The sequence below is a fragment of the Chelmon rostratus genome, chromosome 22 (genome assembly GCF_017976325.1).
Source record: "Chelmon rostratus isolate fCheRos1 chromosome 22, fCheRos1.pri, whole genome shotgun sequence".
Taxonomy (NCBI): domain Eukaryota; kingdom Metazoa; phylum Chordata; class Actinopteri; order Chaetodontiformes; family Chaetodontidae; genus Chelmon; species Chelmon rostratus.
Genome location: NC_055679.1, coordinates 766654 through 780839, shown reverse-complemented (window position 1 = coordinate 780839; position 14186 = coordinate 766654). Strand labels below are relative to the sequence as shown.

Genomic DNA, 14186 nt, shown 5'->3' with positions numbered 1-14186 from the left:
TCCATGGGGCAGACACCGATGACACCATTTCTGTTTTTAGTGCTGTGCCCTACTTTTCTCCCCATGGCATGTGTGGTGTGTTTGACGTGTGCTGGGGTTGGGGAGGCGTGGGGGGTGGGTGGGTGTTGTGAGTCATGCTAGCGTGTGCTAATCTTGGCATTGAAGTCATTTTAAATGAAAACTTTTTAGTTGCAGATGAGCCATTCTAATCATCATTAAGAATTATTCATATGTGTCCAAAGTCTCAAATGACTGCTCGCTTAAAGAGTAGACTATTGAATGTTCATTAAATAGAGGACAAGGTAGTCATTTTGGACACAGCTTGGATTATTCCTCTTTTAACAATTGGAATTTTTCCATTAACTCTTCAGTATTCTCTAAAGAAAGGCTTTCAACAAAGAAACCAACAATCTAAAAATGAGGAAGGAACAAAAATCACCAAGAAGATGAATGTTTCACTCGGATGACTCTTTTTTCTTCTTCTTCTTGGCCTCCAGCTCAGAGTTGGACATGATTAATTGCTTCATCTTGGCCACTAAAGGTCTGTGTCCCTCCCAACTAAACAGCAGTTCATCTCAGAGCTGTAGTATAAATGTATAAGGCTGCTTTATATGAAAAGAAGCTGAAATGCCAAGTGTGGCTGGAAGATGTCTGTCTGAGTGATAACAAGCTGCTCAACTCAGAGAATTGCCTGTCACAGGTATGAGTGAGGTTTAACAGGAGTTAAAGTGGATGTGGAGGACACACTGAGTTCAGAGTGGTCACGAGCCATTTCGTTTTGAGTGCACTCTCAGAGAATAGATTGTAGGTGTCAATGGTGACACAAAGGCTGCAGATCCCAAATTGAACCTTGGAAAGTGGGGAGGTGGTGGAGGAGTGATTTAAAGAGTAATTCTGCTTTGTCAGAACTTGAATCTTACTTGAATCTTAAACTTGTAGCATCATTTCAGATATGGCAACAAGAGTATTTTCTCAAAATGTCAAATGGTCCGTTTATGTTTTAATAACAGACTTTTTTTTCCAAACAACTCTATATTTGCTTTATGCTCATCTTGTGTATTGATTAGGGCTGGATTCTATATATTTCTGTCTGTCGCAGGAACCCCTTGAGAGAATTTTCTCACATTTGGCACTCAAGAATAAACAGATCAGATTTTGTGGTCAGACGTCAAGCATGTGGCGACCATACAAAACACATTTCTGACCATAACTCAATAATTCATATGCTAATGTAACACAAATGATAAACTGATGCCTTGTTATGTCCAAAAGGTCAAAGGTCGACTTCACTGTGACATAATAATGTTCTGCAAAAACACCTTTCTGGCCATCATTCAGCACCATAACTCAGGAACAGAAGGGGAGATTGAAGCCACGTTTCACATTTGGTCAGATACTCTTATGGTGACTATAATCTTGAGTGTCCACCTTGAAGCTGTGGTGATTGTGTGGATTTTCTGTGCTGCCATGATGAAGATGTGTGTGATACATCCACATTTTAGAATTTCTAGCTTCTTTGCAGCAAAATCCATATTTGAAGCATCGTAGTCCACCACAAGCTGATTGGTTTAGCTGGTATTGATCTTCAGGTGACTGTCGTTGTGATGAAGATCTGTCTGTACTCTTAAAATAAAAGTAAAGTAATCTGTAAGTGAAGACAGCGTGTTTCTCACTGTCCATTATTTCATGGATTCATACATGTTAGCATCGTGATAACTTCCATTTTGTTCAGTTCATTTGGGTTAGCATATAAACACAAACAGAAGCTAAACTAAAGCTGAAGGTTTTTGGGATGCTGTGGAATCGTCCAACATCAGCATTGTTTCTGGCAAACAGGTTCAACTGCTCATGCTTCTTGCCAGGTGTGACTTGTTGCTAGTTGTGTAGCTGCTTTCACAGATCTCAGCTGTTAAGTTTGTACCTTCCATCTTCATATTGCTAGCAGGAAGGATGGCCGAAACTATGCAAATAAGACCCAAGTTCTAACAATCCTGAATTATCCGTTAATTCCAGCTCCCAGATGGAGCTCCTCAGCACAGTAAGCTGATTTACATGAGAAGCAGCTGGTGCCCAATGCGCTTCACACCTTGCTGCTCAGGATTTGTGTGAATTTTCACCTCTAAATGGCTTTATGTGCTTTAAAAACTCCAATGACATACATAGTGTAGCACCTCCTTTGCATGGCAGTGCTAACGTCCCTCCCCACTGTCACAGAACACTAAAGAGTGTACGGCTAAGGTGATATAATGAAATGGAAGGAAACTTGGCCTGCAAAATCAATATATTTTTCTCCACTCTGTGGGTAAGACAGGCTTAGTCTAGTCTACAGTACACTCTGTACTTCTGTCAGGATGGTGTGGATTGTATTGATCAGATTGATTATTATGTGGAGAGAGACAGTCTTTTCTATGCTGGCCTCCTCATCATCTGCCCAACTGCACGGCTGTAATACACAACCTGGTCATCCCTAATATGTCCATATAACTCCCTGATCTGTTCAGCCTGAACACTGATGTTGTTGGTGTCACCACTTCACAGAGGAGTTATGAATTCAGGCAGAGAACCATGGCCTCAGACATGGAGGTGCCGACTGTCACCCCAACCCCTTTACATTGGACTGCACACCGCCTCAGTGCATGTTGAAGATCGGTCTGATGGAGCCAATAGAACCACATCACCCTCAAAGAGCAAAGAAGCAATTCCTCAAACGGACACTTCTCCCCCCGGCTACACCTTGAGATCCTATCACAAGATCACAGTCTGTTACAAGGGACAACTCTGGTGGAGCCCAGCACCTGAGAGCGGGGCATAGACATTGTCCTTCTGTTCTTGTAGAAGAAATGTAATCCTTATCTTCCTTCTACAGGCAGGGGAGACTGCTGGTTGCACGGCAAACTTTCTCAGGACGCCCCAACACGCCCAAATAGCTCAGAAACATTGCATCTCACCCTGTAGCTAAATTTGGTTTGAGAGGTGTTTTTCAGAGACCTTTGCTCCACCTCAGTGCAATGGTGGTGAGCGGGACAGCATTAAAATATTTCATTGAAAAAATCAAAAGCAAAAAACAACAAAAGAAACAAGTTCTCCAAACCAAATATGCTGTTTCTAAATACCTTTTAAGATGACACAGTGTTTTCTGATCTTGTGCCCATTTGTCAGCGCTTTTCAAAACCATTACAAATTACTATTCCAAGAAATGATTCTCAAGACAGCTTCCTAATCTGCTACAGCTATGGTTCAGTGAGGAGAAATGAATTGGAAATGTAGAGATAATAAATTTATATCAAGGTGTTAGCATCAGAAGAAGATTTGGGGGTGCAAGGGTGCATACGCCCATATGAATGTGGGAATCAAGCCAGCAGATGGTTAATGGAAACTCTTGGTTGAATCTCCCTGGATAACATGGAGGACATGGTGGTGGGTCGTGCAGTAAAAGGTCTGACAGATTTTGTCAGACTGACTAATACTAATACTAATTACAGTGATATTTAAAGAGCAGCATGCAGGGGCTGATTATTTTGAGGAATGCTTGCAAAGAGATCATTGGTAGGGGAGTGGTGCCTTCAGAATTGTAAATGTAGGGACATGCAGAAATAGGAGACATTTATTCATAGAGAAATAAAGTTTCATTTAAAGACAACTAAAAATACATTGTCAGCATAGAAAAAAACATCTTGTTAAGGTTAAAATACATATTCAGTTAAGGTTATTGAACAACAGTCTGATGCTTTGTTGACATATCCACGGCAGCCTCATCACTGTGAGGCTCATAGGAGCAAAGGTGGAGGCAGCCTGACAGACAGGAATCATAACTTACACAGTTGCCAGAGGCAGCCTGTCAGTTAAATGTACACATTGATCAATTAGGCCATTGAACAACCACAGAGTCACTCATTGCACTTGGAAGGACACCCCCAGGTAACTCACACAACATACTCTGAACAGTTTTCATGGGGTAGAAAGTACAGTACTCCTAATAAAAGCTGTTTACAGCAGTGCTCTGAACTCCTGAAAGGAAAATCTGTTTGCCTCAATTTTTGGGGGTGTGGGCCGAAACCTCAGAGGCAGATGGACGCAGAGGACGCATAAAACCCAAACTATCTGCATGGATAGAGTGAGTGTTTAGAAATGAAGGTGTCAGTTGAGACATTCTTGAAGTACTGCATAATATCTATATACTATACTATAGAAATACAGTCCATTTACCATTTAGGTGCGTTTGACCATCACTCTGAATTTGAGAAATTTTCATTTAATCTGCTAACAATTTTTTTTCAGAACAAATCTGTCAGAGCCATTAATATTTCTAACCTCTGTAAGTGTATCATGTTTCCCAGCTCCACTGCAGCGCCTTCCTTCACAGAGAACAATTCAATCAGACTCCCTCAGCATGTTTCTCCTTTGCCATTTTCAATGAATAAGCCACCACTGCTGTAATCATCACTTTTAGTGTCAACAGACAGCAATTTACTATTGAGCTGTGGATGTGGAATTCCATTTTCTATTAACTTACTGTTGAGCCATGAGGGACGGCTTACCATTGACATCTCTAGCAAGGACTATAAATTTGAAGCCAGGCTATGGATATCACATTACTTTGTGTACTGGGCAAGATAAGAAAATACTGGATGTGATTCATAGCTCATCACACTCTCAGACTGTAAATGGTTGTGAGTTTTAGGGACTGTTGGGTTCAAGTTAGGTTCGACCAAGGAAATAAAATGGACTGAGCATGTTGATGCCTCAGTCAGTTGAAGAGTTTGTGGACTGTTTGTAACTAGCGGTGGATGCAGCAGCCGAGGGAGTGGCTTGTTCATTTGGAGGGGTGGCTTGAGGAAGAATTCTAAGGATTATTTCTGGGTGAAGATGGACATAAACCAGCCACTATTTCTGTGGTGGCTTCTCATGTCTAAATCCATGTGATAGAAAAAGTACTTTTATCCTGCAGGCAGATTACTTTGTGTATGTTTCCTGACTGAAAATCCACTTTTACAAATGTGTGTGCATCTGATTTTCTGATTAATTGTGCATGTTATCTGATGACAATACACAAAATTCTGTTGTGGTGGAACAAAATGTTATTTTTTTGCAAAACCTCTGTCATAATCAATTTCAGACTGCAATGAACCCAAACATCTCTGCTTTCGCTGAGCTAAGCTTCTCTGCAATAATCACTGCAATAATCGTGGCGTGTCCAGAACACAACAAATACATCAGATGGTGGATTACAAAAGTTTGACTGCAGTGCCCAATAACAGCTATTTATTCAGCCACTGATAGATTAAAAAAAAGCAAGTAATTCATTGAAGGGTGACACTTGTATATGTGTATTTTCCAATTCCAAGCTGTATTAACTCGACTGCTGATTGGATTTAAGCATATCAGGTGATGTGTATTTGTGTAATGAGGGAGGGTGTGGCACTTCCATTCGAGTCTGCTTCCAAAGAAGGGGATCAGAAAAGTGGTTTACACTTCTGTTGTGTTTTGTCATTGTCTCTTCGTGTCCTGCCCAGCTAGTCTCTGTCAGAAAGCTGTGGCAGCCGATGGTACCGTGTCACATCTAAGTAATTAAGATGAAAGCTGAAAACAAAGGCCAAAAATATCCTTCGCTCTGCTTCTCTTCAGTGTGAGCTCCTGCAACCCGCTTTTTGCTAATGCATCCCAGCATGACTGGATCTGCTTACGCTGTGGTCTGACACATCACTTGAATATGCTAATAAATGTCTTCAGTGTAGTATTTGCAATGTTAATCACAGTATCCAGTGGAGAGCTAATATCACACAGGGGTCAAAGGCTAAGGAGTCTCTGAAATGAATCATAGTCCGCCTATCAAAGCAGTGGCTGTTGTACTTGAGAGACTTTTTTAATCTCCTTCAGCCTCATTTAACCCTGTCTCTGTCTGCGCTTTTCACATTGCACGGGCCACGCTAAAAAAAACGTGGAGATTCAGTAAGTGCTGGGAAGAGTGCCCCTTCTTCTGCATTTTACTAGGTTACACAATGATAATTGGCATTCTGGGTTGTGTATGTGCCAGCCTACAGAGTGCAAGCCAGAGGTATTATGTTTTATCCCTGGGCAGTCTCTGGTGAAGATTAAACATTGACTGAGGTCAACCGGGTAATTGGACAAATGTGGTTATAACGGAAAGAGGATTTTTGTCTAATATTACATAATGAGACTTCTACACTCTCTGCCCTGCTTTGCACTAGAAATTGACAAATTAGTTTAGGTCATCAAAGTCAGATTAGTATGTGACTGCCTGATTTATGCAACATTTATTAATATGAATCTCTTTAAACTCGGTTGGCAGATCAAAAAAGGTTGAACTGCTTCGTGCTTGCAGTTGCAGAATTATTTAATGAGCTGGATAAGTTGACTCCATGGAGACTCTTATTTGACTGGTCATGTCTAACCTTGGATTTGTTTTGTGTGATCGGGGGGTCATCATTGCAAGCCAAAACCCTTGAAGGTGAAATGTGAAATTTGCAACAGTACAAAAAGATTCTGACAATTTTGGCATTACTTCACCAATACATTGGTACAAATATACCCAAAATTGGTATGCAGATCCAGAGAAGAGGCTCCAGAGAACATGCACTCGCTGCAGTGCAGGAAGGTGTCATACGCTGCCCAAGCATTTAAAAACACATGCATGTTAAAATTCCTGTTCAAGCCCTGTTTAGGAATGGCCCCTCCATTGTGGTATGCCACCTTTGGTTCTGAGTTGCACCTTGTGTTTGGACACCAGTATACCTGCTTGCATATCTAATTTTTAGTGCTTTTATTGTTGTCCGTTTAAAGCCTGGAATGAAAAATAATTAACAGTCCTACAGTCTACAGTCTTGATTAAAATTTGTCTTTGGCTCAAGAGGTTCAGACATATTTTCATTTGGCAGCAGCAGAAGCCTCGTCTCAGCTGTGATCGTGTCCATACAGAGTGTGAAATGTCTGCTCCTTCTCTAACCCAGTTTCTCCTCTCGCCTCTCTTCCAGTGCCATGAATCAGCCTGGACAACAGCTGCTACCCACATAGAGGTCGCTTTACCTCTCTTTCCATTAGCTTTGATCTAGACGATGCTGGGAATGTGTCGCGGGCGCAGGAAGTTCCTGGCGGCTTCCCTCGCCCTGCTCTTCATCCCAGCACTCACCTGGCTTTACCTGTCAGTCGGGAGCTTTCAAGGTAAGAGCAGTTCTCTGACGTACAATGAAAACACATCAGGCGTGGTGCTTTGTAATGTAACAAGCTATAGAGATGATCTGGGTTTTTGCAAACATTTAAAAAATCAGATTTTATCATGCTCATAAGGCGAGGTTATGAGTATGATTTGTGACATCACCAATATTCAGTATACACAAGTGTGATGTGGAAACATGAAGCCTCCAGTGCACACACACTGAGAATGGACTTCACAGTGAAGTAGGGGGCATCTTGTGTCCAGCAGTTGAACTTGTGAAATGAAGTATTTGCATATTCATATATATATATATATATATATATATTTTTTTTGTATAACGGAGAAGCACTTTAAAGTGGTGAATATAACTTTCTTCAGCCAAACCATGTAGGACACACATTAGAGAATTCTTTTGTATGTCTTAATACATGTGTGGAAGAGATCTTTAAGTTGGTGTCAGCACACCAAGTTAACATCATGTTGGTCAAAATGCAGATATACTCACAGATAGCACTTATGAACACTGCTGTTCGTCCTTATCACTCTGTACCCTGCATGTGTTGTCTGTTTTACTGCACAGCCACCAGCGCTGGATCATTTTTACAAAGCCTGATCTCATACAGACTGTGTACCCTGTGTGCACACTTGTATAGAAAATTGAAGCCTGACTGACCAGTGGGCTGATAAGTTTCTTGGTTTGAGGGGTCCCCCATCCTGCAAACTGTGTTCAGTTTCCAGACACCAGGGCTGGAAGGACATTTGGAGATTTTCAGGCTATAACAAAATTAGGGAGTGTAGTTTAAAGTTGATTTTATATCACAATATTGTTTTCATTTACTGACAAAACTACCTCGACTCATCTTAAAATTTGTGAGGTAATGAATCAACGTGATTCTAGCATTAAAAAAACTAAATTGTTGAAGTTAAGGCAAACCATTTTAGCAGAGTAACACTTTTAATTTACTTAATTAAGCACCACTGCGAAGTCTCTCATTCAAACACAATCAGTCTAACACAATATAACATACAGCACCAGAAAAAGTGTTGGAACACATAAAATGAGTACAGTGCATGCCTAAAGGCTTCCCTACATCCCAACCTCAGGACGCTGTTAAAATACCAGCTTTGATGGCATTGTGTAATTTTATAAACTCTTGTTGCACATTTACAAAAATACTTAGGACTTCATTTTCACCACTATTTCATCAGGTTAAACCCATTTCACATATCAGGTTTTTAGCAAGCAAAAATTAAAACTTTTTTTTTTTTTTTGGCCCACACCATCGTCAGACTGTAAATATATTCAGCTGGGTCACACCTGTCACAGAAGGTCCTTAGTAGACATCAAAGCATGGACTTTAGCATACTACTCATATGAGGCAGATCTTTTATTATTTGTCCTCCACCACTATTTGAATCCATATAAGAAATAACACCCTGATCAAACTCTAAAATTAGACTACAACATCAACACTTTATGCTGTTAAAATGAAAAAATGTACAGTGAATAACAGCATGGTTGTACTTTTTCACTGTTCCACACACAAACAGCCAGAATGGCCCCAGAAAGTATGAAGAAAAAAATTTCCTGTAGACAAAGTCACCCTTCCCTCCTCTTTTTCTTCTGGAGGTGGTATATTAATGAATTACTGAGGCCTGTCCAAAGTTGATTACTTCCTCCAGACAATATAGTCCAGGAGTTCTTGGAGCAAGTTTAATGACTTTGACTTGCAGGATTGAAATGCCGCAGTTGTGCCATTATTAATTATGATTAAATTGACAATTTTGACTCGGGGTCACAGTCACTGGAGACTGTATATGTGAATACGCTCCCACAATGCAATAGTCACCAAGGTCTGCAAAGTAATTATTACATTTGGCAGTATATTCCGGGCTGCGGGGAGTCGTCTCTCGGAGTGTGATAAGTTGTGAAAGGACCTGGCTGCAGGGACCGTCAGCTGTAGGTGAGGCCTGAATGTGTGAGACAGGGACAATGTGCTTCCACTGGCTCCGACTCTCCCTTTCACACTTCCTCTCTGTCTCTTGCTCTCTGTGTCTGGCCTCTTCTCATTGCTCTGTCTCCATCTTGACTGTTGTTTTTCCCTCTTTCTCCTCTGTCTCTGCGGTGTTTATCTGTCTGACAGAGTGAGATGGCGAGTCTCTGGGGTCTTTAGTGCTTTGTCTCGATGAGCTTCCACATAGGGAGAACCTGCAGAGAGAATGAGGTCTTATTGATGGAAAACTGCACTATAGGACTAAAAGTATGTGACCACTCTTAGCACATACCTTTGTGTGCTTTGGTCTGGGGCTGATTGAACCCAAATACTTCTTTGATAACAACTGAAGTATGACTGTAGTTAGGGTTGGGGTTTGATAGTTTTTTATTGAGGGATGGGAATCTAGATGCTGGAAACAAAAAGGCACATGACAGAGAGTGAGAAAGTGTCCAAAGCGTGGCTTCATTTCATGAAGAGGGATGAAAGGAATGCTCGCTGAAATGTCTGTAAAATGACTATTTGTGATTAGAACAGAAACCAGCAAAACGCTGAAAGATATTATTTGAGACTCAACATACGTGTGCCACTGCTGTCCAGCTGAGCTGCATGTCTGCTACTGATTCTGAGGATAAATTTCCTATGTTATAATAACATTAGCACCACGCAGGCAGGTGTTGCAGAGTTTGTCTTTAGCTAAGAAAACCTAAATGAGAACAAATGCTGTAGAACTATTCTCTCATTTCGTCCGTTTTCGATGATGACAGACAGACTGTTGCTACAGCTAGCTGTCAGGCTGCAGCCGGCTCGCAGAGAGAAAGAAAGGGTGAACACATGTCACAGTGCATTCACAAAACAGCGGTTAAACAGTGGAGCTGTTGCACGCCTGAGTCACATGCACGCCTTTTTTCTCCTCTGTGTCTGCAAAGTGTTCACACTCAGAGAACATAACAGTTGCATTGACGCTGAACTTGTGCTGAACCAAAGATGGAAAGTGTCCTGAGACAGCTTGGGTTGTAATTTGGCGCTATATAGATAAAACTGAACTGAAAATAGACCTTCTTTTGTCCGCACAGAATACTGATCAGGAATCAGTAAAGTAGAATGTAAAAGAATCAAACCGATAAGAAGAATCAGTAATCACATTGGTATCAATGAAATCGTAGAAATTCCCATCCCCAATTTTATCAGTAATTAATCCTTTGTAATGTCTTATCAGATAGTCATAATCACCTTTTGTTGACTCAGTGGCCAGAAATACTGCACTCTTTAGTGGCAGCCTCATCAATGTTCACATCCTGTGGAAGTTATGAACATCAGCACTGCACTGTGCCGTACTGACATATTTCCAATGATACGCAGAACTACTTTGGGCCTGGACCCATAGTTCCAATGAGGGGCAGTTGTGGTACAGCAAACAGAGATATTTTAGACAACAGTGTGCATCTAACTTTGCTGCAGCAGTTCGGAGAAACGCCCCTCTCACTAATGCTCTTGTGTATAAATCGGAGCAGATCCCTGTAGCAAGGTTCAAGAATCCAGTGGAAAGCCTGACAACAGAAGAGTGGAGATTGATAAAGCAGCAAAGTAGTGATAGCTGATGATTTTGAAATCACATGTTCAGCTGTCACATACAGGAGTAATGTTCATTTGTCCATAATTTATTTAAATTCTGCTACAGAATTAAGAAGCACGTGTTAAGTTATGTCAGCTCAAGATGTGACTGAAAAAGGAACATACTGTAGTTAAATACTGTATTTGCATTCTGAGGATAGTTTCATACCAGCTATGTTTAACTCGTGTAAATTCAACTAAACTCTGCTCTGGTGTGGTTTGTTTAGGTCTGTGATCAAACTGCGGTTCACACCAGGTATCCATCGGGAGGCAAAACACACTTACGACACAGTCAGAATATTAATGTTGTTGATTATGTGACTGTGAGTCTTAAGAATGAGGGCTTCAGGTTCATAGGCCTAACTGTGTTTGGAAAAGACAAAAAAAAACTTCAGGGTTTAAAAGATTCAGTATCAAGGCTCAGGTTTTAAGCCTCCGTGGGTACTGTGTAGAGTCAAGCAGTGCAGAGTAAAAGTGAGAATACTGAATACTTAAAACTACAAGCTGCAAAACTGAAAGTGACACAGACATAAAGATGCCATTCCTGGATTGTCTACACCTGAGCAGGCTGAGTGGTGGGACATACACAGTCTCTGATTTTGATCCCAGAGACTGTGACTGTCATCCAATTCCCTACTGACAGTCAGTGTGCTTTGACCCATACGTGGGGTCACATGTTGACAACTGATCAGCTCCATGACAACCGCTGAGGAAGGCCAGGGGGTGTGGTCAAAAGCTCAAATGGTCCTTGAGTTAAGGTTTTTTTTAGTGATACTCATGTAGGTTGTGAAGAAGTACATGATTTAATGTAGTCTGCTTGTCTTTTGGGGCATGTGATTAGAGACAGGAAGCATTTCAAGAATAAAATAACCTTCCAATCTGAAGCAGTAAAGTAGACTATTAGGTGATGTCCGTACTGTGTAGAGGTCAGAGAGATCTGTACTGCTTTACTGCAAGTGACAAATGAATTGGTTTCACCATCACATTACTCATATACTAAGATGTCAGCTTTTGTTCCACTCTCCAAATGTTGCTCCACAACAGAGGTTTTAAAACTGTGAGGCGGCTCCCCAGGGGACGGCAGGTGGGTTGAAGGGGGACGCAGAGGCACAGACGAGACATCAAGTTGTAGCTCACTGAATTCATGGCACCACTGAACTTCATGTTTACATCCACATAGGCATCAGAGCATGATGGGATGTGCAGACTTTGAAAACCCCTGCCCCTCTCTGTTGGTAGACACAAACACCTGATCAGAAGAGCACAAGATGTTTTCAGCATGCAAGAGTGGGACAAAGTGGTTCCTCTGTGGAGATGTCGTGGGTGAAACACCAGTTATAACGTAGCAGCTTGTATTGACTGATCACTGTCTGAAGTGCATCTCGTCCCTCACCAAAGTTGGAGCTATTATGGAAATTCTTGGTGAGAGTGAGCAGAATAGACATTTTTACCATCTGGCATTAAAATAAATGCAGTAGTGTTTACTAGTGCAAAATGAAAGTTATTCAGTTTGCCCCTTTTGCTGTTAAATCTCCCAAAAACACAAGACCCCTAATTCCTTACCCTGAGATGTATGGCAAAATGTCGTTTTTCATCTTCTCTCTCAAATTGAAGAAATATATAAGCTTGTTGTGAAAGCCAGTTTTGTTCAGCTCAGGGCTAAAACCAATATGTTTATCTTTGCCTCTTCTCTAAAATGAGAAAAAGGATATCCATGCTTCCATCTCATCCTGTCTGATTATTGTTCGGCTTGACGTCTTGGCGATTTTCTAGCTGTTGGGAGCTCTCACAGAATACTGCCAAATAGTGATCTTGCCAGACTTGGTGAAGCCAAATGACTTTCCTTAGGTTACAATAAACAAATGCTTTGACACTCAAACTTTAGTTCTGTGTGGTTTTTAGGCATGGCCGTGCCTCTTAATGACCACTCCAGGGCAGACACTGTTACAACGAATGCATTAGTGAATGAATAATCCAATGTATGAATAAATGAGTATTAGTTTGAATTACTCTTGTGCATGTTAAAAAAAAACAAATCACAGTTGGCCCCAGAAAACCACATTAATGAATCCCATATTTCATTCAAATTGGCAGTAATGGGGTCTGAAAAATGCAGGATTTATTTTAAAATTCTCAGTGAAATTAAGTGACTCTTTGATATATCCCAAAGCCCAGTATGCAAATATTGTCTCTTCCCCAGTAATTACATTGCCTGTTCATTACTTCATTACTTTGACCTTCCTGCCGAATTCATTTAAGTTCCCTTCAAGCCTGCTTTCATAAATGGACAACAATCTTTCATATTCATAAGAAAAGAGATGACCACTCCAGGGATTCAATTTGTGGAGAAGATTCCCCTGGTACTCAGAAGTGGGAATTAATGTTCCTGTGTCCTCAGCATCACTTAAGCCTTTATACAGACCACACATGGCTGTCTGGACTACAGAGAACTACACCCTAAAACAATCAAACAAGTGATGTCTGGCATGTGTGTGTTGTTTCCGGAGCCACTTACATGGCTCAGTTACATAGCGCTCTGAAAGGCCCTGTGGGGAAAGAAGCTTTGGTTCCCGAGTGGAACCTTCATAACCCATGTTGACAAGCCAAAGCCCACATACAGGCACTAATTTGATGAATGATTTGTGTTTTAACTTTTTTGTTTGTGAACAGTTGTGGAATTAAGTGTGTGTGTGTGTGTGTGTGTGTGTGTGTGTGTGTGTGTGTGTGTGTGTGTGTGTGTGTGTGTGTGTGTGTGTGTGTGTGTGTGTACGTGTGTGTGTGTACGTGTGTGTGTGTGTGTGTGTGCGTTTGCGTAGGTCATTTCGCAGCTGTTGTTCTCAATCACAGCTGTTGGTTGTTATAGCTCTAGAGTAAGAAGCAGCTGAACTAGATGAAATAAAAAACAAAATAGATTGGTTGGATGATGTGTCATCCGTTCATATTGCCACATGAAGAGCATTTGTCATAGTAACAGTAAAATAGGTTTTACATGACTGTGAGTTTTCATGTTTCTATTTCAGTCACTTTTTAATTCCATCAGACCTTGTACTTGTCCCAGTTCTCCTATAATTTAATGACCGTCTTTGAAGGTAGTGCACTCCACAACACTGTAATTTGAGCCACAGCAAACATGACAGTTTCAGGTCTCTGAGCCTGTTGATGCAGAGCTAAATCAAGTTACAGAAGATACATACAGCTCTCTGCTTCACCATAAGGCTCTGCTGTGCCTTCCAACAGAAACACTGGCTGTAGATTTCTTTTCACTGGTAGGAGTGGGTAAGGCAAAAGGATGCCAATTATTACAGACTGGCAGTTGGTGTCTACTAAACATCGTCTCTGCCACACACGTTATTGATGGGTACAACATAATCACAGCAAGAAAAAAGATTTTAGGAAATGGGTAT

General features: G+C 41.1%; 1 protein-coding gene across 1 annotated transcript in view; it reads left to right on the top strand.

Annotated features, from left to right (window-relative positions):
• Positions 1-14186, top strand: part of large1 (LARGE xylosyl- and glucuronyltransferase 1) — a 92044-nt gene that overhangs the window by 14630 nt on the left and 63228 nt on the right. Inside the window, exon 2 of the mRNA XM_041963864.1 lies at positions 6993-7179. Within this exon, the coding sequence (XP_041819798.1) occupies positions 7074-7179 (106 nt within the window). The 5' untranslated portion in view covers positions 6993-7073. The remainder of the gene's footprint in view (positions 1-6992; positions 7180-14186) is intronic.